The 21,160-nt window shown below is 47.7% G+C and overlaps 3 protein-coding genes and 2 long non-coding RNA genes across 11 annotated transcripts in view; 3 read left to right on the top strand and 2 right to left on the bottom strand.

Annotated features, from left to right (window-relative positions):
- The first annotated feature begins 476 nt into the window (after positions 1-476).
- On the top strand, positions 477-13,056 carry dnai4 (dynein axonemal intermediate chain 4). 6 transcript variants are annotated; one of them, XM_025052479.1, is made up of 19 exons: positions 477-682; positions 771-963; positions 1,083-1,252; positions 1,426-1,532; positions 1,768-1,924; positions 2,036-2,175; positions 2,470-2,634; positions 2,722-2,904; positions 2,991-3,139; positions 3,694-3,780; positions 3,854-4,011; positions 4,124-4,284; positions 4,853-4,965; positions 5,054-5,152; positions 5,230-5,456; positions 5,537-5,822; positions 6,162-6,417; positions 12,478-12,713; positions 12,812-13,056. In XM_025052479.1, exons 1-17 carry the CDS (start codon positions 630-632, stop codon positions 6,180-6,182), a joined length of 2,469 nt encoding a protein of 822 aa, XP_024908247.1. In that variant the 5' UTR covers positions 477-629; the 3' UTR covers positions 6,183-6,417; positions 12,478-12,713; positions 12,812-13,056. The 6 variants fall into 6 exon arrangements, with proteins under 6 accessions (XP_024908247.1, XP_024908246.1, XP_024908245.1 ...); XM_025052478.1 differs by having other exon boundaries at positions 12,809-13,056; XM_025052480.1 differs by having other exon boundaries at positions 478-682; positions 5,537-5,690; positions 5,778-5,822; positions 12,478-13,056.
- LOC103396763 (uncharacterized) lies at positions 6,838-7,257 on the bottom strand. Its single transcript, XR_523403.2, has 3 exons — positions 7,165-7,257; positions 7,006-7,088; positions 6,838-6,882 (listed from the first exon to the last, which is right to left on the bottom strand). It is a non-coding gene; the product is annotated as an uncharacterized LOC103396763 (long non-coding RNA).
- Positions 7,274-12,293, bottom strand: LOC103396810 (dual specificity protein phosphatase CDC14AB-like). 2 transcript variants are annotated; one of them, XM_008335044.3, is made up of 11 exons: positions 10,969-12,293; positions 10,693-10,783; positions 10,115-10,190; positions 9,609-9,701; positions 9,450-9,529; positions 9,114-9,180; positions 8,959-9,021; positions 8,783-8,870; positions 8,243-8,473; positions 8,029-8,167; positions 7,274-7,638 (listed from the first exon to the last, which is right to left on the bottom strand). In XM_008335044.3, exons 1-11 carry the CDS (start codon positions 11,012-11,014, stop codon positions 7,374-7,376), a joined length of 1,239 nt encoding a protein of 412 aa, XP_008333266.1. In that variant the 5' UTR covers positions 11,015-12,293; the 3' UTR covers positions 7,274-7,373. The 2 variants fall into 2 exon arrangements, with proteins under 2 accessions (XP_008333266.1, XP_024908249.1); XM_025052481.1 differs by having other exon boundaries at positions 8,029-8,473.
- A 1,965-nt stretch (positions 13,057-15,021) lies between the features above and the next one.
- Positions 15,022-21,160, top strand: part of LOC103396762 (xenotropic and polytropic retrovirus receptor 1 homolog) — a 13,779-nt gene continuing 7,640 nt past the window's right edge. The window contains exons 1-2 of the mRNA XM_008334983.3: positions 15,022-15,500; positions 20,136-20,187. Of these exons, the coding sequence (XP_008333205.1) occupies positions 15,432-15,500; positions 20,136-20,187 (121 nt within the window). The 5' untranslated portion in view covers positions 15,022-15,431. The remainder of the gene's footprint in view (positions 15,501-20,135; positions 20,188-21,160) is intronic.
- LOC112488713 (uncharacterized) lies at positions 15,507-16,416 on the top strand. Its single transcript, XR_003053088.1, has 2 exons — positions 15,507-15,895; positions 15,930-16,416. It is a non-coding gene; the product is annotated as an uncharacterized LOC112488713 (long non-coding RNA).

Genomic DNA, 21,160 nt, shown 5'->3' with positions numbered 1-21,160 from the left:
ACCAGAACCAGAACCGGAACCAGAACCGGACTCCTGGGTTCCTGTCTCAGACTCTCATCACTGACTATTACATTCCAAAGAATTGGATCAAATAAATGTTTGAAGAAAAAAAAAAAAAAACCTGATGTGTTTCAAATACTTCACCTCAGTTGTCTCCAGCAGGGGGCAGCAGCTCACAGTCAATGATGTCGTTTATTTATGACGATTTGATGTTGGGTTTGTAACTTTTAATGTCTAAATGGGACCGAACTGAACTTGGTGTGTTCTGGGACTGAACTGAACTTGGTGTGTTTTTTGGGGGGGGGGCTGTGTGACGTCACGGGTCAGAAACATTTTTTTTATTACTCCAAAGCTTTAATAGCACAAACAAAATCTTTAAGATTTTTCAATATTTTGGACGATGTGTGTGTGTGTGGGGGAATTTTTTCACGTCGGTGTAAACCAACCAACATTTTTAATTTTTATTTTTAAAAATTTTTTATGTCTTCATTTATCTGTTACGTTTAAAACATACTTCAGGAGATTCACTTCTCAGTCGAACAGCCTTCGGTAAGGGGCGGGGCTTTGACGTAGCGGCGGGAAGAAAGTGTGCCGCCAACCGTGACGTCTTGTTGCTACGGTAACAGTACATGAACGTAAACAAAAGCAGGATGTCGGAGAGACGCGCACTGCTGCTGAGACCGTGAGTGGAGTTTTTAGTTTTTCTAACACAGTCCTTCGGCTTTGAGCTGTGGAAAAATACACCGTGTGTGTGTGTGTGTGTGTGTCAGGTCTTCGAGAGCTGTGACTTTGTCGAAGTCACGTGGTATGAAGGAGAGCAGCAGTGGAAGCAGACACACGCACGCGACCACGCGCAGCCAAACTCAGAGTGTAGTGGATCTGTCCAGCAGGAGGCGCTTCAGTCTGACCGCTGCCAGCAAAGTTCTGGAGAAGAAGCAGCTGGAGTCTGAGCCTGAGCTCCGGGTGAGCACCCCCCCCACTCCGCCCCCCCCCCGGCTAACTTTTAGTTCAAACTGGACATTTAGACTCGAGACTCTGCTGTTTGTTTGTTTTTTTCTCCTCCTGTTGCTCACGGTCTGCAGGTGTTTGATGAAGAAGGTCATGACGTCACACCTCGGCCTCTGCTGCAGGCAGATCCAGGGGCAGCACAGGCCAGGAGCTGCAGGTTCTACATGGAGGAAGTGTCTGCTGCTCCAGGATCAGTGTCGGAGCAGACGGCAGCCTCGGGCAGCCTCACCGTGCCCTTCTCCAGGTACACTGTGCTACCAGGGACGGTACCAGGGACGGTACCAGTGTCACTAGTCTGTGGTACTGTACCAGAACCAGAACCGGAACCTCATGATGTGCAGTTTCACTGCAGTAAACGGTACCTGAATCAGTTCTACCTGAACCGAGAGGTGAATGTTGTTGTCCATCTGTTCTCAGGTCAGTTTTGGGAAGCAGCAGAATTTCCAGCCAGTCCACCATCGAGTCGGTGAACGAGGAGATTGAAGAAACGTTTTCCAGACGAGACGTGATCATCACCGTCCCAGGTTCGTAATCGGTAGTTCGTGAATCTTCATGTCAAATCGGCATTTTATATTTGGTTTATTTTCTATAGTTTTTTTATTTGTTTTCAAACCATACATTTTGTAAACAGCTTAAATAAAGGACAAACATTTTACCAAAAATCTACCGAACTAATGCGATGGTACAGAGGCAGCACTACGTCCTTTAAGGGCTCCCCCTAGTGGTGAACTTTGAAAACACGTTTTTTTTTTTTTACAGATGTGCAGGTGAAAAGAGACACGGGGGACAAACATGTGACTGAGGACATGTTGAAAGACATCATCGATGTCTTTGTCTGTGAGACAGACACCATTTCACTGCTGGACCAACCCTGCACCGCCGTGTCTGCGGACGCCGATGACGCTGCTGCCGTCATGTGAGTGAAGGTTCCAGACGGAGCAGTTTAAGTGCAGAAAACAGTTCCTGGAACTGTCCTCAGTGACCTCACCCTGACTGGTTTGGTGACTGCAGCCTGGTCTGTTCTCAGGGACAGGAACAAACGGTACTCTGAGGTGTGCAGGAACAGGATGGGCAGTGACAAGTTCCTGGAGCGATCTGTGCAGACTCTGAGTGGAGCTCTGAAGAACAAACACGTCCAGAGTGACGCCGTGATCACGGTGGACGCAGGTTTGGATTGGTCTCCTTTTCTTTATTTGGGGGAGGGGTTGAATTTACAGGTAAGTAACCATGGTAACCTAGTAACAATGATTCAGTCGTACGTTGATACAGTTTTAGGTTTTTGAACACACTGTCTCTCCAGTGACGTCAGCTGAATGAAGACGACGTTGGTTAAAAAAGTCTAAAAACAAAGTTGGTGACTGGGTGAGGTGTAAGGTCCTCATCTGTCCACTAGGGGGTTAAACTGAGCCGAGACCGTGTGCTCAGAGCTGAGGCTGGTCTTCCGATGTCTGTCGTCCACAGCCGCGGCAGTCACGGCCTGGGACATGTACGACTCTCTCAACGCTTCAGACAGAGAAGAAGCCGAGCCGAGCTCAGACGCGGAGACGTCCAAGTGTCCAGATTCTGCGGTGGACGGGAGCAGAGGTGTGGACAGGAGCGCGTCCATGGTCAGCATGGCCAGCACAGGTAATGACCACAGACCCTGGACCTGAAGAGGACGTCGTCTGTCGTCTGTAAAGACGAGCTAACAGTTAGCCTGTCTCTGTGTCTCAGCTAGCGCCTCCAGCTCTCTGAAGGACGTGGACGTCTGCAGCAGCGTGAAGACGGAGTCAGACCTGCAGCTCATCATGCAGTCGGACAGATTCCACCATTCACTTCTGGTGATGGAGAGGAGCATCATGGGAAACACCTTCCAACCACTGCTGGCAGCGTACAGACAGCTGCCTGTCGTAGCAGGTTTGAACGACTCGCAGCTTTGGAGTCGGTCGCCGTCAGAGAACGAGTTTCTGTTTTCATGACCACGACCATCTTGTCCACACCAGACCAACAACCTGGGACCATGGAGCTGAAGGAGGACGAGGAGGACACAGACAGCAGACCGTCTCCAGCTCTGCAGCATCTGTGGGCTTTCAGCTGTGAGCTCACCAGGGGGCGCCGTGTCAGCTGCATGGCCTGGAACAAGAAGAACCAGGTGACTCAAAGTTTTAAAACTCCTGGTGGACAAGTGTTAGTTATTAATTTGTCCTTTAGCGTTAGCTCTATAGTGCCAGGACTGTTGAAGCTAGCGTTAGCTCTGGTGTCTGTACCAGGACTGTAGTAGCTAACGTTAGCTCTGGTGTCTGTACCAGGACTGTCGTAGCTAACAATAGCTCTGGTGTCTGTACCAGGACTGTTGAAGCTAACGTTAGCTCTGGGGTCTGTACCAGGACTGTCGTAGCTAACAATAGCTCTGGTGTCTGTACCAGGACTGTTGAAGCTAACGTTAGCTCTGGTGTCTGTACCAGGACTGTCGTAGCTAGCGTTAGCTCTGGTGTCTGTACCAGGACTGTTGAAGCTAACGTTAGCTCTGGGGTCTGTACCAGGACTGTCGTAGCTAACAATAGCTCTGGTGTCTGTACCAGGACTGTCGTAGCTAACAATAGCTCTGGTGTCTGTACCAGGACTGTTGAAGCTAACGTTAGCTCTGGTGTCTGTCCCAGGACTGTTGTAGCTAACGTTATCTCTGGTGTCTGTCTGTCCCTGCAGGACATCCTGGCTGTGGGTTATGGTGAACTGGACTCCACTGGTGTGGAACCAGGACTGATTTGCTGCTGGTCCCTCAAAAACCCCACAGTAAGACCTGCTGATCCTCCTGATCTTGGGCCGGGACGTTGTTGCAGCTGAGGTGTTGTGTTCTGCTCCACAGTGGCCCGAACGAGTGGTCCACTGCCACAGGGCCGTGACCGCACTGGACTTCTCGGCCCACTGCCCCGGTCAGCTGGCTGTGGGGATGAGTGACGGAACCATCGCTGTCTACAACGTGCAAAACCTTCAGAACCAGGAGTCAGGAGTGATCAGCAGCAGGTGGGTCGGTGACAGGTTGGTTTGTTACTGAAAATGTAGTCAAAGCTGTGAGTTGGACCTGGTCCAGTCACTGGTTCTGAGTCCTCATGTCTGTCTGTGTCTGTGTGTACAGTGAGTGTCCTAACAAACACTCAGGACCTGTGTGGCAGCTCAGGTGGACTCAGCAGGAGCTGAGCTTCACAGGGGAGGACAAACAGGAAGTGCTCGTCTCCGCCTCTGCCGACGGCAGGATCAGCAGGTGGTTCGTGTTCAACAACGGCCTGGACTGTATAGGTGCTGAACCCTCGCCCCGCTGAGGCACTTTACACTTTAGTTCAGACCAAAGTCCATGGAGAAAATCAGAGATTTTAGTTCAGACCAAAGTCCATGGAGAAAATCAGAGATTTTAGTTCAGACCAAAGTCCATGGAGAAAATCAGAGATTTTAGTTCAGACCAAAGTCCATGGAGAAAATCAGAGATTTTAGTTCAGACCAAAGTCCATGGAGAAAATCAGAGATTTTAGTTCAGACCAAAGTCCATGGAGAAAATCAGAGATTTTAGTTCAGACCAAAGTCCATGGAGAAAATCAGAGATTTTAGTTCAGACCAAAGTCCATGGAGAAAATCAGAGATTTTAGTTCAGACCAAAGTCCATGGAGAAAATCAGAGATTTTAATGTGATAGAGTAAACACTTTTTTATCATGGTCCAGGTTGTTATGGTTGTTAAGGTAACTTGTATATTATTTTTTTGTCGTTGGTCAAATGCGTTTCCACGGTGACCAGTTCTATGTTTGGTCAAAACCAAACCCAGTGATTTGTGTTGACTTGAAGTCCTTTCCGTTGGACTGTCTTTGGTCACAGACCTGATGAAACTCCAGAAGGTGAATAATGTGAAAAAGAAGACGGGAGGAAAGAAGACGGAGAGCGTCCTCTCACCTCTGACCCCGGCTCTGTGCTTTGACTTCCACCCAACGGTAAGTTGGTCAGCGTGAGGTCCGGCCCGACCCGACCGTTGTTGTCCTTGAGCATCATGGTGGACGCCGTCTTCTTGTCTCTCCTCAGGACACCGGTCTGTACCTGGCGGGTACGTGGGACGGTCTGGTCCACAAGTGCTCCTGCTCCAACACTCAGCAGGTTCTGGAGACGTTCAGGAAACACTTTGTAAGAACGCCACCAAAACCAAAGTCCACTTTCTGCCGTCAGCCGAGGACCAACCTCACCCCCGTCTCTGGTTTCAGTGTCCGGTGACCTGCGTGTCCTGGTGTCCCCTCAGTCCTGACGTCTTCCTGAGCTGCTCCTCTGATTGGACCATCCAGCTGTGGCAGCAGGACCAGCTCCGACCTGTGATCAGTTTCACTTCAGCTCAGAGGGCCGTCTGTGACGTCCAGTGGTCCCCGCGGTGGGCCGCCGTGTTTGGGGCGGTGAATGAAGGACAGCTGGAGATCTGGGACCTGAACTGGAGCACGTGAGTCAGACTGAGGACAGAAGACGTCCTTCACTCTCCTCCTCTGTCCCTCTGTGACCCGTCCTTTGTCTCCTCCTCAGTCTGGACCCGATCATTGTGCAGCCCGCTGCCCCCGGAGGAACCATGACCTCGCTTCTGTTCACGCCACAGTCTCACTGCGTCCTGGTCGGAGACGGACAGGGACGGGTGACGGTTTATCTTGTGGAGAACCTGAATGTTGGAGGTGGGGACCAGGTAAGAGGCGGGACACGGGTGGACCACGGGTCTGGACTCAGACTGGACGACACCAAACCTCAGGCACCGCTGCACCTTGTCTTTCAGGTGGACGTTCTCCGAGACATCGTCAGCTCTGCGGCTTCTTCACAGGTTTGACCCCGGGTCAGCACACTTGACCCCAAGTATCTGACCCCCAAGTTTAGAATTTTATTTAAAACATTTCCTCGGACCAGACGATGGTTTATAAACTCAGCTCAGGCAGCTGTCAATCAAACAGAAACAAAAACATCTGTGATAAAAACAACTGGTTTTTTTTCGTCTTCTTCCAAATTTTTTTTTTTTTTTTACTTGTTATATCCGAGGAAACTTTAACCAAAGAATTCAGAGACAGTGGAAGAAAATGTACTGATTTATTCTTCATTTAAAATAAAAAAAAAACAAAAAAAACACAGACTAGTGTTGACTTTAAATCTTTTCCTTATCCTGTAGGTGGCGCACCATATCTGGTAGTCATGTGTAACAGGGGTCATTTAGGGTCATCTGTTTCTTTGGTTCCTGGTGTGGTCTGTAGCTCCTGGTACTACGTCCATGGTACCAACAGTTCTCAATAATAATTAGTTCCTGGTGTTGAGAGGACGCCGTCACTGGGACGAGAAGTTCTTGGAGCAGCAGGAACCGATCCTGTCTGTGGACGTACTGGAGGACAGCAGACTGAACGGCCTGAGGACGGAGACGGAGACGGAGGGTGAGTGAGGACAGTTGTCCCCCAGTCCTCAGTGTGACTGTTCAAGTCTAAGTCCAAGTCAAACATAGTTCCATGTGATGTCATGTCTCAGCGTCCTCGGGTCAAAGGTCAAATCTCTTCAGTCTATATGGACTAGAACCTGATCAGGTCTGAACTGTCACTATATGGACTAGAACCTGATCAGGTCTCAGTGGTTCATTCAGACCTAACTGTCGATCAGAGTCTCTATGAACCGAGGGTTCGAGTCCAGAAAAGTCTGTCCTTCCTTGCTGCACTTGTCTAGTGTGTCTCTGAGGACAGGGACTGAGGACAGGGACTGAGGACAGGGACTGAGGACAGGGACTGAGGACAGGGACTGAGGACAGGGACTGAGGACAGGGACTGAGGACAGGGAACACTCACCTCCTGATGTGGGAGACAAAGGGAACGCGGGCGGGAGTGTGTGACGTCGTCGACAGGTTTAGTCTGGAGACGAGACGAGACACAGTGACGATGATGACGATGATGAAGGTCCATGGAGACAATACGATGATGACGATGATGAAGGTCCATGAAGACAATGACAAATCTGTGTGTGTGTGGTGTTACCCTGAAGACGACAACACTGATCTCTTTCCTTTCAGTTCTCTCAGTCTGTCTCCTTGGCTCAGGCTGCTTTTTTCTTTTTTGCTCTACACACAAAATAAAGAAGTTTTGGGTGCAATGTACATGCTGAACGGAAGGGGGCGCCAAAGCCAATCCGTTTACCTCGTCCATGCTGCAGGATTTGTGCAGAGTGGTTTTGATTGACAGGCCATCCATGCTGGTGACCAGACGGGAGACGGGTTCTGTCGTCCCCTGGTCCGGCAGGCTGCTTTTTTCGTTTTTGCTCTACACACAAAATACACAAAATAAAGAAGTTTTGGGTGCAATGTACATGCTGAACGGAGGGGGGCGCCAAACCAACGTTGTTCCATTTACCTCGTGTCCATGCTGCAGGATTCGTGCAGCGTGGCTTTGATTGACAGGCCATCCATGCTGGTGACCAGACGGGAGACGGGTTCTGTCGTCCCCTGGTCCGGGTCAGAACCAGGAAGAAGAAGAAGAAGAAGCTGATGCTGCTGAGGCTGTAACTGCTGCTGCTGTAACTGCTGCTGCTGCTGCCGTCGACACAGTCTCTGCTGAAGCAGTTTCTGTTTGGAGCGGTAGACGTCGCCCTGCACCCACAGACTGCACTGTTTCCTACAAACACACACCAGAGGTCAACGTCAGGATGGACCACCTGACCCTTGACCCTCAGGACGGACCACCTGACCCTTGACCCTCCCACTGTGGTCAGCCCAGATTGAGAAACAAGCTACGTTAGCTCCTTTAGCTTCACATGTTAGATGGGGGGGAGGTCTCCTACCATGACAGGCCACGCCCCTCTGTTGGACCACCCATCACCTCATTGGCTGGAGTTCTCCAATCAGAAGACAGCTGAGGTCAGTGTGATCTACAGCTCAGACGGTGCTGGTCTTCAGCTGCGGACCACACCACTGACCTTGACCTGAAGTGACATCTGACCTGGCTGTTAGCGCCACCTGCAGCTAATGAGGCTAAATGCTAACGACCGTCTGGACTCAGACTCACTCTTCTAGGAAGTTCTGCTGAGCACCGATGATGGATCCAGGTCGGCAGATTCTGATCCAGGCTATGGCTTCAGCTGCAGTGAAGCGGAAGTGTTTCATCAGGTAGCAGCCAATGAGAGTGCCCGTACGACCCAGGCCAGCTGTGATTGGGCAGAGACAGGGGTTCAGTGGAACAAAAACAATTCTTAAACTCCAGTCCATGAAGCCACGCCCACCTTTACAGTGAACGGCCACGGCTCCACCTGAACTTTCACACACGTGCAGGAAGCGCCTCACGATGATGTCAGAGGGCGTGGTGCCGTCCAGGAAGAAGAAATCATGGTGGTCCAGTCCGGCTCTCTCAAAACGCCGGCTGTCGTACAACTTCCTGTTCAAACGCACCACGGCCGTGACCTGGTTTTGGCAGAAGTACGGAACGTAGGCTTCGGGGGCGTGGAGGGGGTAGCCTGCAGGCGAATGAGCAAATTAGTGACATCTAGTGTTGGCACTGTGAAGTTGAGGAAGCAGCAGATCTTCTAAAAGTCCCACAATGCACTTCTTCCCAACATCAACCTTTATCCAATCGATGCCAACGAGGTCACAAGTATTAGGGTCTGAACCAATGAGAACATATGGGAGGGGCTAATCCAGCTAACGCTAACCAACCAGCCATTGTCAAACCCAGTGTTTTGAACCTTTTGTTGATTCAGTCATAATTAAAACAAATAATAATAATAATAATAAAACAAATACAACGTCCCGTGGTTCCGACTCACCGTTCTCCGTCTGACTGCGGTGGTGGGGGCTGCTGAAGGCCAGCACCTTCCCTGGAACGATCCAGTTCATGTCTCCGTTTTCCACACGCTGCAGAAGAACAGGAGAACTTTGGTTCAAAGGTCACGACAACGACGTCAGGAAAGACGGACTCTTGACGTCGTCTCGTCGTTCTCACCTCAAAGTGTTCGTATTCATCAACACTGAAGTTTTCAAAGTCCAGGAAACTGAGCTGCAGTGACTGAAACGACCAGACGGGGAGACAAACGTCACGGCTGAAAAGTCAACGGTCGTTTTTACAACGTCACTTCTCGCGGTCGCTGGCGTTCCTACCTTGTGTACAGCTTGTAGGCAGTGAAGTACAGAGAGGTTGAAGGTAGACGCTCCTGCTGCTGCGTCCCTGCAGGAGACAAACAGTCAGTCACCTCAGCAGGAGGAGGAGTGGGACGAGGGGGAGGAGCCTAAACAAACTAACAAACATCAGAAACATGTCTGAGGAGTTGGTGTTTGTGGTGAAGGTTCTGTTTTCACTGTCTAATAACGACTCCCTTAAACCAGTTATTATACCTCACGTCCCCCCAGGGGGGCCCGCCCCACCATTTGAGAAGCAACCAAGCTGACGAGACCTACAGCCAATGACCATGTGACCAGTGGAGTCGAACTACCCACCTGAAGGGCAGGAAACCTGCGTTCTTTCCTGAGACCAGAATCCTGTAGGCCTCTTCTGGACTCTTCTTCAGGTGGATGACCTGCAGACAGGAGGACGCGGTCAGTAGAGTACAGGGAGATGGACAGGGGACAGATGGGACAGGGCTGCAGGATATTTACCGCGTAGGCACCGATCAGGAAGGCAGCGTTGGCTTTCTTCCTCTGGTCATGGGAGGTGAAGTGGACCAGCCTCTTCCTGGACCAGGTGAAGGACTGAGACCAGAGTCCAGATCAGACGGTATGACAGCACCATGTGGGAAAATTCAGTGGACAATCAGTGACGTCCACTGTCCAGTAGGACGACAACTCAAGATGACCAATGAGGCTGTGATTATAACGAGGTTTAATTATAACGAGGTTTAATTATAACGAGGTTTATTGTCCACGGGTTTTTCCGATCTTTCGTCCGATGTTGTTTTAACGGTACTGTTACCACGGGTTCATTCGTCAATGCTTCTACAAATCAACGATGGCCAATCAGAGTCATGTTGGATTGGATTAGCATTAACCACTGCACCACCGCGTGGCCCGTGTACCATACAGACAGGGTTATTGATCAGGTTTGTGGTTGTATTCATGGTGCGACTGTGGTGTGTTGAGGTCAAAGGGCAGTCAATGTGACCCACCGTCAGCTTCCTGTTGACTTTGCTGCAGTATCTGTACAGCACGGCGAGGTTGAGGGGACCGAAGTCCTCATAGAAACTGTAACACAAACACACACACACACACACACAGCTTACATGATGACGAGGCAGCGCCGGGTTCTTAGATCAAAATAAACCTGATTTCATCAGTTTGTGTTTTTGGACGCCTCACTGTACTGCAGTACAGAGAACCCAGGACCCAGGACCTGGAGTGCTGCCTTCAGGAGCTTCAACCAGTGCAGCAGCAGATCAGCAGCAGCAGATCAGCAGCAGCAGATCAGCAGCGTCAGATCAGCAGCGTCAGATCAGCGGGACAGGAGCGACGATCACCAGAGCCCAGCTGCTGATCTCATGTCGACCTTCCTCTAACTTATTAATCCAAGCTGGTTAGCTAAGTTAAGTTAAGTCGTCCAGTGACTGACATATAATCACAACCTAGATAACAGTAACAGAAAACCTCAAAAAAAAATCTGACCATGAGCCAAACAATATAACAGAACATTTTCACAAAAAAAAAAAATCTAAAGGTTAGCCATTAGCCATTAGCAGAACGTAATCACCTGTCGTAGACAAACTCTTGGTCTGTGCTGAAGAACACGGTGTTGGCCGTGGTCTGTGGCTTCACATCAACACTGACGAAATACAGACGGTCTGTAAGAAAAGAAACAGACACGTTAACATTTTCTGTCCATCAGTTCCACGTCAAGTCTCTCCGTAAAATCTGGGCGAACTTCAATCTTGACGGGAATCGGATTTTCCTTCCCAACAGTCGAGGCAGCCCAAGTACACCCCGTGTTACACGCCCCACAGATTGAGAAGCACAGCCATGAACTGACCTTTAACAAATTCACACGCATCTTGAAGCTCACGGTCTTCCGCCATCTGACGTCTGTTCCCGTCAGTCGCTGAAGTTCAGCCGAACTTTTCTGGATCTTCTTGAGTGCGGTTTGGTGTCAAACATCACGACAGCAGCTCCGGTTTCCGGCTGCTCCGTCTCTGACACCCGTGTGTGCGTAAAAGCTGTCCAATGTGTCCAAACTCTGTGTCCACACTGTCCTCCGTGACAAGAGACGGGAGGACACACGAGTCTGAGCCAGAACCGAGACCGGGCGTCTCCAATCGGAGTGCGCACTAATCTCCTGTCCGCTCACTGCGCACACGCACCTAAGCAGATTTGTGTCTATTCTTAAAAGGTCTGCGCTCCAGATAAACCATCACGTAGAGGCTGGACCGACGTAAGACCAACGAAGAAGACCGAGTTAGCCACGGATGACTCAACAACGACGATAACTGGTGAAAAGTGTCTAAAGGACAGAAACTAAAACTTCACTAAAGTACACCTAAAACTAACAGCTATTTATTATACAGTTAAAACTTTCTTAATATACAATACATTTTAGAGTTAGCCTAAATAGCAGCACGTTAGCTAAACCCCGCTTAAAACGCGTTCAACAACGTGTAAAAGTTAGCACTAAAACAAAAAAACATCACAAAGTTAAATAACGTTAAACAAGAACTAAATGTTACTTTAAAACTACAAAAGCAACAAATTACAAAATGAAAATGGTTATATGACAAAAAAAACAAAACACAAAACTGTCGAGGTACGGTAGGTGTGTTAGCATGAGCTAATTCTGATATAACAGTGACCGGTCCGTGTTGGTGATGGGAGAACGTTCTAGATCTGACCTGAGGAATGTTTCTGACTCCTGTCAAATGTCTGAGCTCCGTGACGGAGAACTTCCTCAAACTCCGCCCCGACTTCACGCCCTCACACCGGTGTGTCAGGCGCTGAACACACGCTCAGAGAACCTGTTTGTTCGGACGTTCCTGTGTGGAAGTTAGCAGCTAGCTTCACCGACGTCTGCTAATGAAGTACTATTTCAACTTTAATTAACGCTCTCTGTGTTTGTTTGTGTGTTTGAACATCGGTCTGAAGTCTGATTGGACAAACAAAAGGAAATGCTGCCCTCTGCTGTTCAGTATTGGTATAGCAGCTGACAAAACAGAAAAGGACAGAAATACGTTATTAAATGGTATCGAGTGTTTTTATAGAAGAGTAAATACTTTTAAATTTAAGAGGTTTTGTTGACAGTAACGTAGACTGCCTGTCCAGTGTGACGGTCTTCAGACCTGGACTGCGGTCTGCAGGTCAGTCTTCAGTCCGGCCACAGCAGAAAAGGACAGAAATACGTTATTAAATGGTATCGAGTGTTTTTATAGAAGAGTAAATACTTTAACTACTGCTTCTCTGTGGGCTTTATGTCGGGACTCATTTGTTAAGTTTTGTTTTGTAACTTCTCTAATGTTGAGTGAGAACATCTGACAGAACTGCTTTAACTCAGGTGACTGTGATACCACCCAGCACCACAGTTGGCGCTGCAGCATCATCATCATCATCATCATCATCAGCCTCAGCTGGGTGTCAGCGGTGTACGTGTGAATCAGAAGGCAACAGAGAATCATGTCAAGGACGAACAGGGAGAGTGAACGTCTCTGTCTGCATGATGACGTCACGTCCTCCTCCTCCCCCCTTCTCTTTGCGCGTATTTATCACACACCGCCCGCCCCCACTGTCCAGGTGAATAAATCCAAACGCATTCATTTTATTTTATTTGGTGATAATGAAAATGAAGGTGATCTTTTAATCTGGTGCTTTTCATTTTTGTTGGGGAGGAGGTGATGGAGGAGGAGGTGATGGAGGAGGAGGTGATGAGCTCCGGGATGGATGGAGGAGAACAAAATAATGCGACAAAAAGACCTGCAGATGTCGACCCTCCCTTCAGGCATTTACAAAAAAAAATCTGTTCTTCTGTGGTTAGATGTTGACTGATATACAGCAGATTAGAATCTGTCCCTGGGCTGTGTCGTTGTCCGGGGTAGAGGCGTCTCAGACTCCCTGGTCCTCTTCACCAGAGCCGCTGTTTGTCAGGCATTTACACTGCAGCAGTAGAGGAAAAAAAGAAAAGAAAAAAAAAAACACTTAAAAAAAAAAGTTGGGGTGTAAGGCGCTGTAAAGCCACTAGATGGCAGTATACTTGGTGTAATGGTGTAAACACAACAACAATTCCACGCCGGCAGAATTCTAATGTTGACTTTTTTTATATATGTAATAAAATAATTCCGACATAATATTTAAAGGAGCCGTGAATTTGGAGCACGTCGTTCAAAAACTGATGAAACAGCTTCCGGTCTTTGACGTCAGTGAAACAGAAGATAAAATACAAAGTAACAGTAACAGTGAGAGGCAGACGTGAGTGAGAAGAGGCTCTGTGCTGCCCACTGCTGGAGGCTGTTAGAATCACCAGCTGTCGTGGTCGTCAGGTCAGAAGAAGACGAAAAGTAAAGGTTCAATCAGTGCAGAATCTGGTCGAGCGAAACAGACGTGTCTCTCTCTCTCTCTCTGTGTGCGTGTGTGTGTTTGTGTGTGTGTTCGCTGCTCAGTCCCTGCACTAAGCAGCCAAGCAGGAAAAACGTCTTCCCCTCCTCGGGGTGGCTGGTGACGTCACGGCTCCATGCAGCGTTCAGGTGCTGTGATGGGATTAGCAGTGAGTCGGTGAAGCTGGAGCAGATTTGTGTTGTCTTAGTGTGGTTCCATTTTATTATTGCGTCATCATTTCTTCACTAATAATTAACGCAGTGTCGTCACGTCACGCTGACGCTTATTTATTTGTTATTATATATTTTATATATATTATATTTATTATATTTTTATATTCATCTAAATCGACTCCATTTGAACCCGTATTGAACTTTATTTTCTTTACAAACCATAGAATTGTTCACAAGAACTCTGCTGCAGTGACGTGTGCACCAAAGATGACCGATTTAAAATACTACACCATACGAAATACTGCCTCTAGTGGTAGCGTCGGGTCACCGAGCGAGGTAAGGACAGTGAATGAGGTGTCAGTGAATCAGACTTTCTGTTGGCTGTGATGTAAACGGTTTAAAAACGTTTACTTGTCCTTTATGTTCACCTGGCAGCTGATTTGTCACACAGCAGGGGGCGCACACGGTCAGTGACCATCTGACCGTGGTTGGTTTTCCACCTCCTCAGATTACAGGGTTAAAGAAAACTCAAACTCAAACTCAAACTAAATGGTCGGTGAGAACAAACGCGAGTGACTTAACACAAAGGAACCTCAGGCTTTGATCCTTTTAAGTGTACCAGCTCACGCTGGTACTCGTCACAGAGACCATGTATCCTCAGGAGAGGGTCCGAAGACGGGGAGTGAAAGATGGATGAAAATAAAGGGCGGAAAATAATACTGCGATCGATCGAACGAGTCAACTCCAGGGGAATCGGTCGACTGACCCTTCGTGCACCTTGACCTCACGTGAGGCAGCTGATCAGTCTGAATACCTGAGCAGTGATCAAGGTCTCAGATAGTACATGAATGGACGTGATAGCCACTGATTGACCAACAGAGGCGCCGTCTGTTGGCTGTAGAACGTGTGTTTGAATGGAAATCAGCGGAACACAGAGGCGTCTTTCTCTGCGTTCAAAACCTCTGACGTTCTGTTAAAAAAGGTAATGAGTTGAATTTCCCCAACTCATTCAGACACTGGTTGAATCCCCATCACATCACTGCCACCTGCTGGGTGTTCTTTGCACTGATCTTGATCTTGTGACTGTGAGGGTTTGTGTAGGTGATCCGTTGAAGGAATCACTGGGATCTCGTTATATTTTTTAACACATTTTGGGGCTGAAAACAAGGCAAGGTGAACCAGGGTGAGGTTCCGCCGTGACTCCTAAATCCTGTTCGTTTCTCTGGGTTTACAGGCGTCGTGTGTGAATAATGTCACGCCCACAGCTCCACCCACCGGAAAAAACGCCGTGTTGCAGTTCTCCTTCTCCTTAGACAAACAGACTTTGACGTTTCCCACCGCACCTGAATGCAGCAGAGGTAGAGAGACGGACAGAGAGGAAGAAAGAGAGAGAGAGAGGAGGGTGGTTTACGGGTGGTGTTAGAGGAGGAGGAGGAAGAAGGCTGTCACTGTCGACGCGGTTCATGCTGTTTATACCGCAGAAGTCAGAAAAAAAAAACAAAAAAACATCGCACATGAGACGGACGCGACGGAGAGTCGTGTTGAATACACACGGACTGAAATGCAGGAGACGGCAGCATCCGTTAGCTTAGCGCTGTAGCATCTCTGGGTGGTTAAATAATAAACGCTAGAGACTGTAAAAACGTAGATAACAACCGAGCACAGCAGCCGAGCTGAGGTCAGCAGCAGGACGACAAGGGAGAGGAGGAGAAGAAGAAGAAGAACAAGAGCGGCATCAGGAGCAGCGATGAAGTTCACGGAGCATCTATCCGCTCACATCACCCCGGAGTGGAGAAAACAGTACATCCAGTATGAGGTGAGTTAGCCTCGACCTGCTAACACGGCTAACCAGTTAGCGCCGTAGCTCACACAAACAAACTAACCCCAATTTTTTTTATTGTACACATTCAATGTATTCTTCGTTTTATTTATTATATCGGTAATTTTTTTAAATTATTCCTTCCACCTTCTCCCCAATTTTTTAGCGGTATAGGAACGCTCCTGATGCCGATGTTTTGTTACTAGCTAGCTCAATTGCTATTAGCAGTTCCCGGCGTTCGTTCACAAAGACTTCCCTTAATGTTTTCATGGTTAATATCGTTTCCTAAAATCATTATGAGTGGACAATGGATAAAATATTTTAAATAGTTAAATGTTAGGTAGATGATATTAGCAACCAAAAATGCAAAAAACAGAAAAATATATAATATCGTTTAAGAAATTCACAAATAAACTAAAAAAAAAGGTTTAAGAAATTCACAAATAAACTAAAACAAAAGCTAAAATGTCACCTAAAACAATTACAAAGTAACCATAGCTAGCATTAAAAAACCCAATACAGCTCGAATCTGGCAAAGCTTAAAAAATAATTTATAAACACCTTCCCTTAAATTAGCTTAAATCAGCACAAATAGCTCAGAAATCCCTTAAATCTATCGCAGCATCAGTTCAGTTAATAAACCTACGTTGTTATAATTGTTTCATAGCTGACAAATGTTATTTTGTACTTAAATCCTGTGGAGTGAACGGCCTCTGTCATCATTGGTATCTAGATGATGTGACACAAATTATTAGTTCAAATATAACAACAATGATAAAAAAAGAAACTTGAAGTTACTAAAGCAGGATTGTTAGCTACACGTCTGGACAATGCCACCTTTTCATGACTCCTCACAGCTCCTCCTCAACAGGAATCTGGACACTGTACTCCAGAATGAACACCTCAATATGTATGCACATAAATAAGCTGCCCTAGAAGTGTAGCTTTTTTTTGTTTGCTCTTAGCGAGTCCAGATACAACAGGAATGTCGCTTGTTTCTGCGAGTGCGCCCCCCACCTGAGAGCAGCAGCAGTAACCTCTGCGTTGTTTCCTCCACTTATCGCAGTGTGTTCTCATTTCTCTGTGTAATTCTTCATCTGCATTCAGCCAGTGGTCCTGCCTGCAGCACATTCTTCTTTCTGTCGCTCTCTCTGAGTTCTGAGGAACGACACTAACTTAAGACTTCGAAGGAAAAAAAACCAGAGTGACGAAATTTCACACTTACACAAGTTGTAGCGGAGAGAGTATCACACGACAGCTCGTTTTGATCTATTTCCAAACTTTAAAAGTTGCCAATTTTTGGCAACTAATGAGCGTTTAAAAAATGTTTTTATAATACATTAGTGAACCGTAAATGTTTATCTTGTTCCCAGCCTATTTTTTCAGTCAGCTAATCTGCTGTGAAGGAGTTGCACCAGTTATAATAGTCATAATAATAGTCCATTAAATCAGTCAGTGTGTGACTCAGTTCTGTCTTCCTTTCTTCCCATCATGCTGGTGATTCTTCTGCCCCTCTTGAAGTTGCTTATTTCTACAGAACCTTCATGCTGAGTCGGCTCAGTCCAGACCTAACGCTGTTCAAACACAACACAGATGTGGCTTTGTCGGTCTCCCTGGCTGTTGTTCTGACCCGGGGCCGGGCTCAGCTTCAGTCCTGTGAACAAGCAGAAGCTTCCAGGTCACGGAGGTTTGCTGAGCCACGCTGACCTTGTCGTCAACGTGAATGTTGTTGTTTTTTAAAGGCAGCTGTGTTTGGGTCAGACACTAACGCTAAATAAATCCACATGTTTTTGTGGGAGCTGCTGCCGTAACGTGACGGAAGCCGAGTCGGAGGCTGTTTTGGTTTTGATGCTGGTCTGGTCTCTTCTGACCAGGGTCTGTGATTTATCTATGTAGCAGGTCAAAGATATAAAGGTGTTGTTCTGCCTTGACATGTTTGGACACTTTCTGTCTTCCTTAGAAACATCACTGTAGCCCAAGCAGGGGCGATGTTGCCCCCTGCTGACTGCTGCGGGAAGTGTACGACCCTGCAGTCAATGTCAGCTCTAATGTTCAAGCTTTTCCCTCTGAACCCTGTCGTCTGCTGGCTACACCGTTAGTCTGTTCCAGGAGTGTTGTTGCTAACGTTAGCTCTGTGGTCTGTTCCAGGAGTGTTGTGGCTAACGTTAGCTCTGTGGTTCTGTTCCAGGAGGGTTGTTGCTAACGTTAGCTCTGTGGGTCTGTTCCAGGAGTGTTGTGGCTAACGTTAGCTCAGTGGTCTGGACGTTACCCTCACTTCATGCGTCTTGTTCTTCTTCTTCTGACTGGTGAACGTGTGTTACCCTTGGTCTGGACATGTCTGGAGCGTGTTTGTGATGTCACCTCTGTCTAACACAGTTTTACTGAGTCAACATAATGCAGTGCTTCATGGGAAGTTGGTTTGCTGATGGTTGCTGTTTTCAGTCGCAGCACACAGAGAAGCTGATAAAAACAACCCAACAGTCGATGATGACGTCAGCAGACTGTTTTATCTTGTCCAACAAGCTCGCCAGAAAGACTTGAGTGTTTGGTCGGTGGTGACGCTCAGAGTTGAGAGCAGAACTTGATGGAAACACCTTTCTCTGATGTCTTTGAAGGCATCGTTAATCATCAATAAGAAGATCATCAAAAGAAGAAAAAACTGTTTTATTCAGAGGGTAGAACAGCCAACCATCAACCACCACCTGACTGGTATCACAGCACGGTGGTCTTTGGTGTTTCCACTGTCATCTCCTGTCTTTATGCGTTAGGACCAAACCAGGGGAACAAGAAAATATTGAAACGCCAATATATCTTGACATGTTGTTTCCTGATCCCGTATCAATCTCCTTCTCCATCAGTTCTTGATTTTTTTCTCCCCAGTTCCCAGTCCAATATTCCTGGTGTTGGTTCATGTTCATGTTCTTTTCTTTCTTCTCTAGTGATTCCAAATGTAGATCCTTCTGTTCCAGAGTTAGGAACTGATGTTCAGATGGAACAGACTCTGAGACTAGGATCACACTGGGGGGGGGGCAGAGTCTGAGACTAGTATCACACTGGGGGGGGGGCAGAGTCTGAGACTAGTATCACACTGGGGGGGGGCAGAGTCTGAGACTAGGATCACACTGGGGGGGGGGCAGAGTCTGAGACTAGGATCACACTGGGGGGGGGGCAGAGTCTGAGACTAGTATCACACTGGGGGGGGGTTCAATGATGATGACGGTCTAGATCCTGAATCGCTCATCTGGAATCAGGTTCTTTTTTTAACCTTCCCAGTCCAATATTCCTGGTGTTGGGTGGGGGTAGAACAAGGTGAGGAGTGGAGTGGACAAGGACACAGGGAGGATAATCTGGGAGGATAAGCAGAGCTGCTGTCCTCCCCACAGAGCTGCCCGTGTTTTGTTTTGGAAACTTGTGCCTGAGCACATGCTGAGCCAAACCTACTGACCAAACACACACACACACACACACACACACACACACACACACGCACGTCCATGGAACTCTTGGAGAGTGTGGGAAGCAGATCTCATGTTTTATGTTCACACCAAAATCAAAGGTTCGATTCCCTGACCCCTCTCTCTCTCTCTCTATCTCTATATCTATCTAGCTCTCTCGCTCTCGTGCTTGTTTAATTCTTGAAAACATTTTTAGCAGTGCAGATGGAAGAGCCTCAGGTGCAACAGTCGGTGTGAGCCAGCTATAATGTGACCTTGACACACACACACACAGACAGACAGTTCTGTTGCTGCAGGAGTCCTTGTGTCCCACTGTTGTGCTGCCTCTTTACGGCCTGTTGGCGGTGAGGGACTCAGAGAGAAGACAGTGTCAGCCCCAGAGCTGGAGCCGTGGGGAGAAAGAGCGTGTGTGTCCTGACGTCTGGCTGGGAGTCAGAGAGACTCAATGATTTTCATTGAGTTCCTGTTGATGGCAGCAGATGAACTGAGCTGCAGCGAAACTGTTGACCCACTGAGAGGAGACACAGCAGACAACAATGGACTGTTGTAGCTAACGCTAGCTCTGGTGTCTGTACCAGGACTGTTGTTGCTAACGTTAGCTCTGGTGTTTGTACCAGGACTGTTGTAGCTAACGCTAGCTCTGGTGTCTGTACTAGGACTGTTGTAGCTAACGTTAGCTCTGGTGTTCGTACCAGGACTGTTGTAGCTAACGTTAGCTCTGGTGTCTGTACCAGGACTGTTGTTGCTAACGTTAGCTCTGGTGTTTGTACCAGGACTGTTGTAGCTAACGCTAGCTCTGCTCTCTGTACCAGGACTGTCGTAGCTAACGTTAGCTCTGGTGTCTGTACCAGGACTGTTGTTGCTAACGTTAGCTCTGGTGTTTGTACCAGGACTGTTGTAGCTAACGCTAGCTCTGGTGTCTGTACTAGGACTGTTGTAGCTAACGTTAGCTCTGGTGTCTGTACCAGGACTGTTGTTGCTAACGTTAGCTCTGGTGTTTGTACCAGGACTGTTGTAGCTAACGCTAGCTCTGGTGTCTGTACTAGGACTGTTGTAGCTAACGTTAGCTCTGCTCTCTGTACCAGGACTGTCGTAGCTAACGTTAGCTCTGGTGAAGCAGTAACACGGTGACAAAGATGATAAAGTGACTGTTTTCTTTTCTGCTTGTCTTTTCCAGGCCTTTAAAGAAATGCTCTACGCTGCTCAGGACCAGGCTCCATCTATTGAAGGTAAGGGACGACGTCAGTCTCTGGTTCCAAACCCTGTTGTTGATATGACATTATACTGAAGAGAGACTGCAGCTGCTGTGCTGGGTGAACCTTTAAATGTATTAAAATACATACAGACGTCTCTGTCCTCAATGTCCCTGGTAATGTTAGAGTTTGTTAGCGCCACCCATGTGTCAAGGTATTGAATGGCTCAGTGAACCTCCAGTGTTAACAGTTGTTGATGGAGTTGGATTTTTGGCTTCACTCTCCAACGGTTGTGTGTGATCACAACTTGTTTTCCTGTGGCTGCAGCTCCAGGATCTGCTCCAGGCTGTGAGTCTTAATCAGTTAATTATGAGCCTCGGTTAAAGAAGCCACAGCATCTTGGCCTCACACTCTCAGAGTCTTAAACGGTCTTAAAAACAGTCATCAGAGTCTCAGTCTTCATCATGGAATCACCGCTGTCTCAGTTCCACAGTTCCAGGAAGTGAACATCAGACTGAAAAACAAAGTCCTGGGTCACTGAGAACCAGAACCAGAACCAGAACCAGACTCAGACGTCTGAGGAGGAGAAGCTCTCAGCTGCAGCATCATCACGGAGACACATATTTAAGTCAACACAGAGAAGGAGGACATGGACTGATGTCCCTCTGGTCCCTGAACCAAACCTTCTATCTGTACAATTCATTTTTTCATTTTAAATTTCGTGGGTGAGGCTTATATTCAGGTGCGCTCAATAGTCCGGAAATCACGATGCGGTACTTTACGCTTTGCTTTGATTTTCCTAACTTATTAATCCTCTCACATGACCGTGTGACACAGCTCTCCTGCTCTGTTCCAGTTCTGTGTTTTTTTTTGACCACAAGATATTTTTTTTCTATGACTTGTTTCTGACTCAGGTTCTGGAAAAACTTCAGATGAACTTCCTCTCACGTCGCCGTTCAGTCACCGACCTTTGACTGACTGACTGACTGTCTGTCTGACTGTCTGTCTG

This window comes from Cynoglossus semilaevis, chromosome 20 (assembly GCF_000523025.1).
Source record: "Cynoglossus semilaevis isolate Cse_v1.0 chromosome 20, Cse_v1.0, whole genome shotgun sequence".
NCBI lineage: Eukaryota > Metazoa > Chordata > Actinopteri > Pleuronectiformes > Cynoglossidae > Cynoglossus > Cynoglossus semilaevis.
Note: the sequence above shows the minus strand (reverse complement) of the source record. Positions and strands in the feature narration are given on the sequence as shown.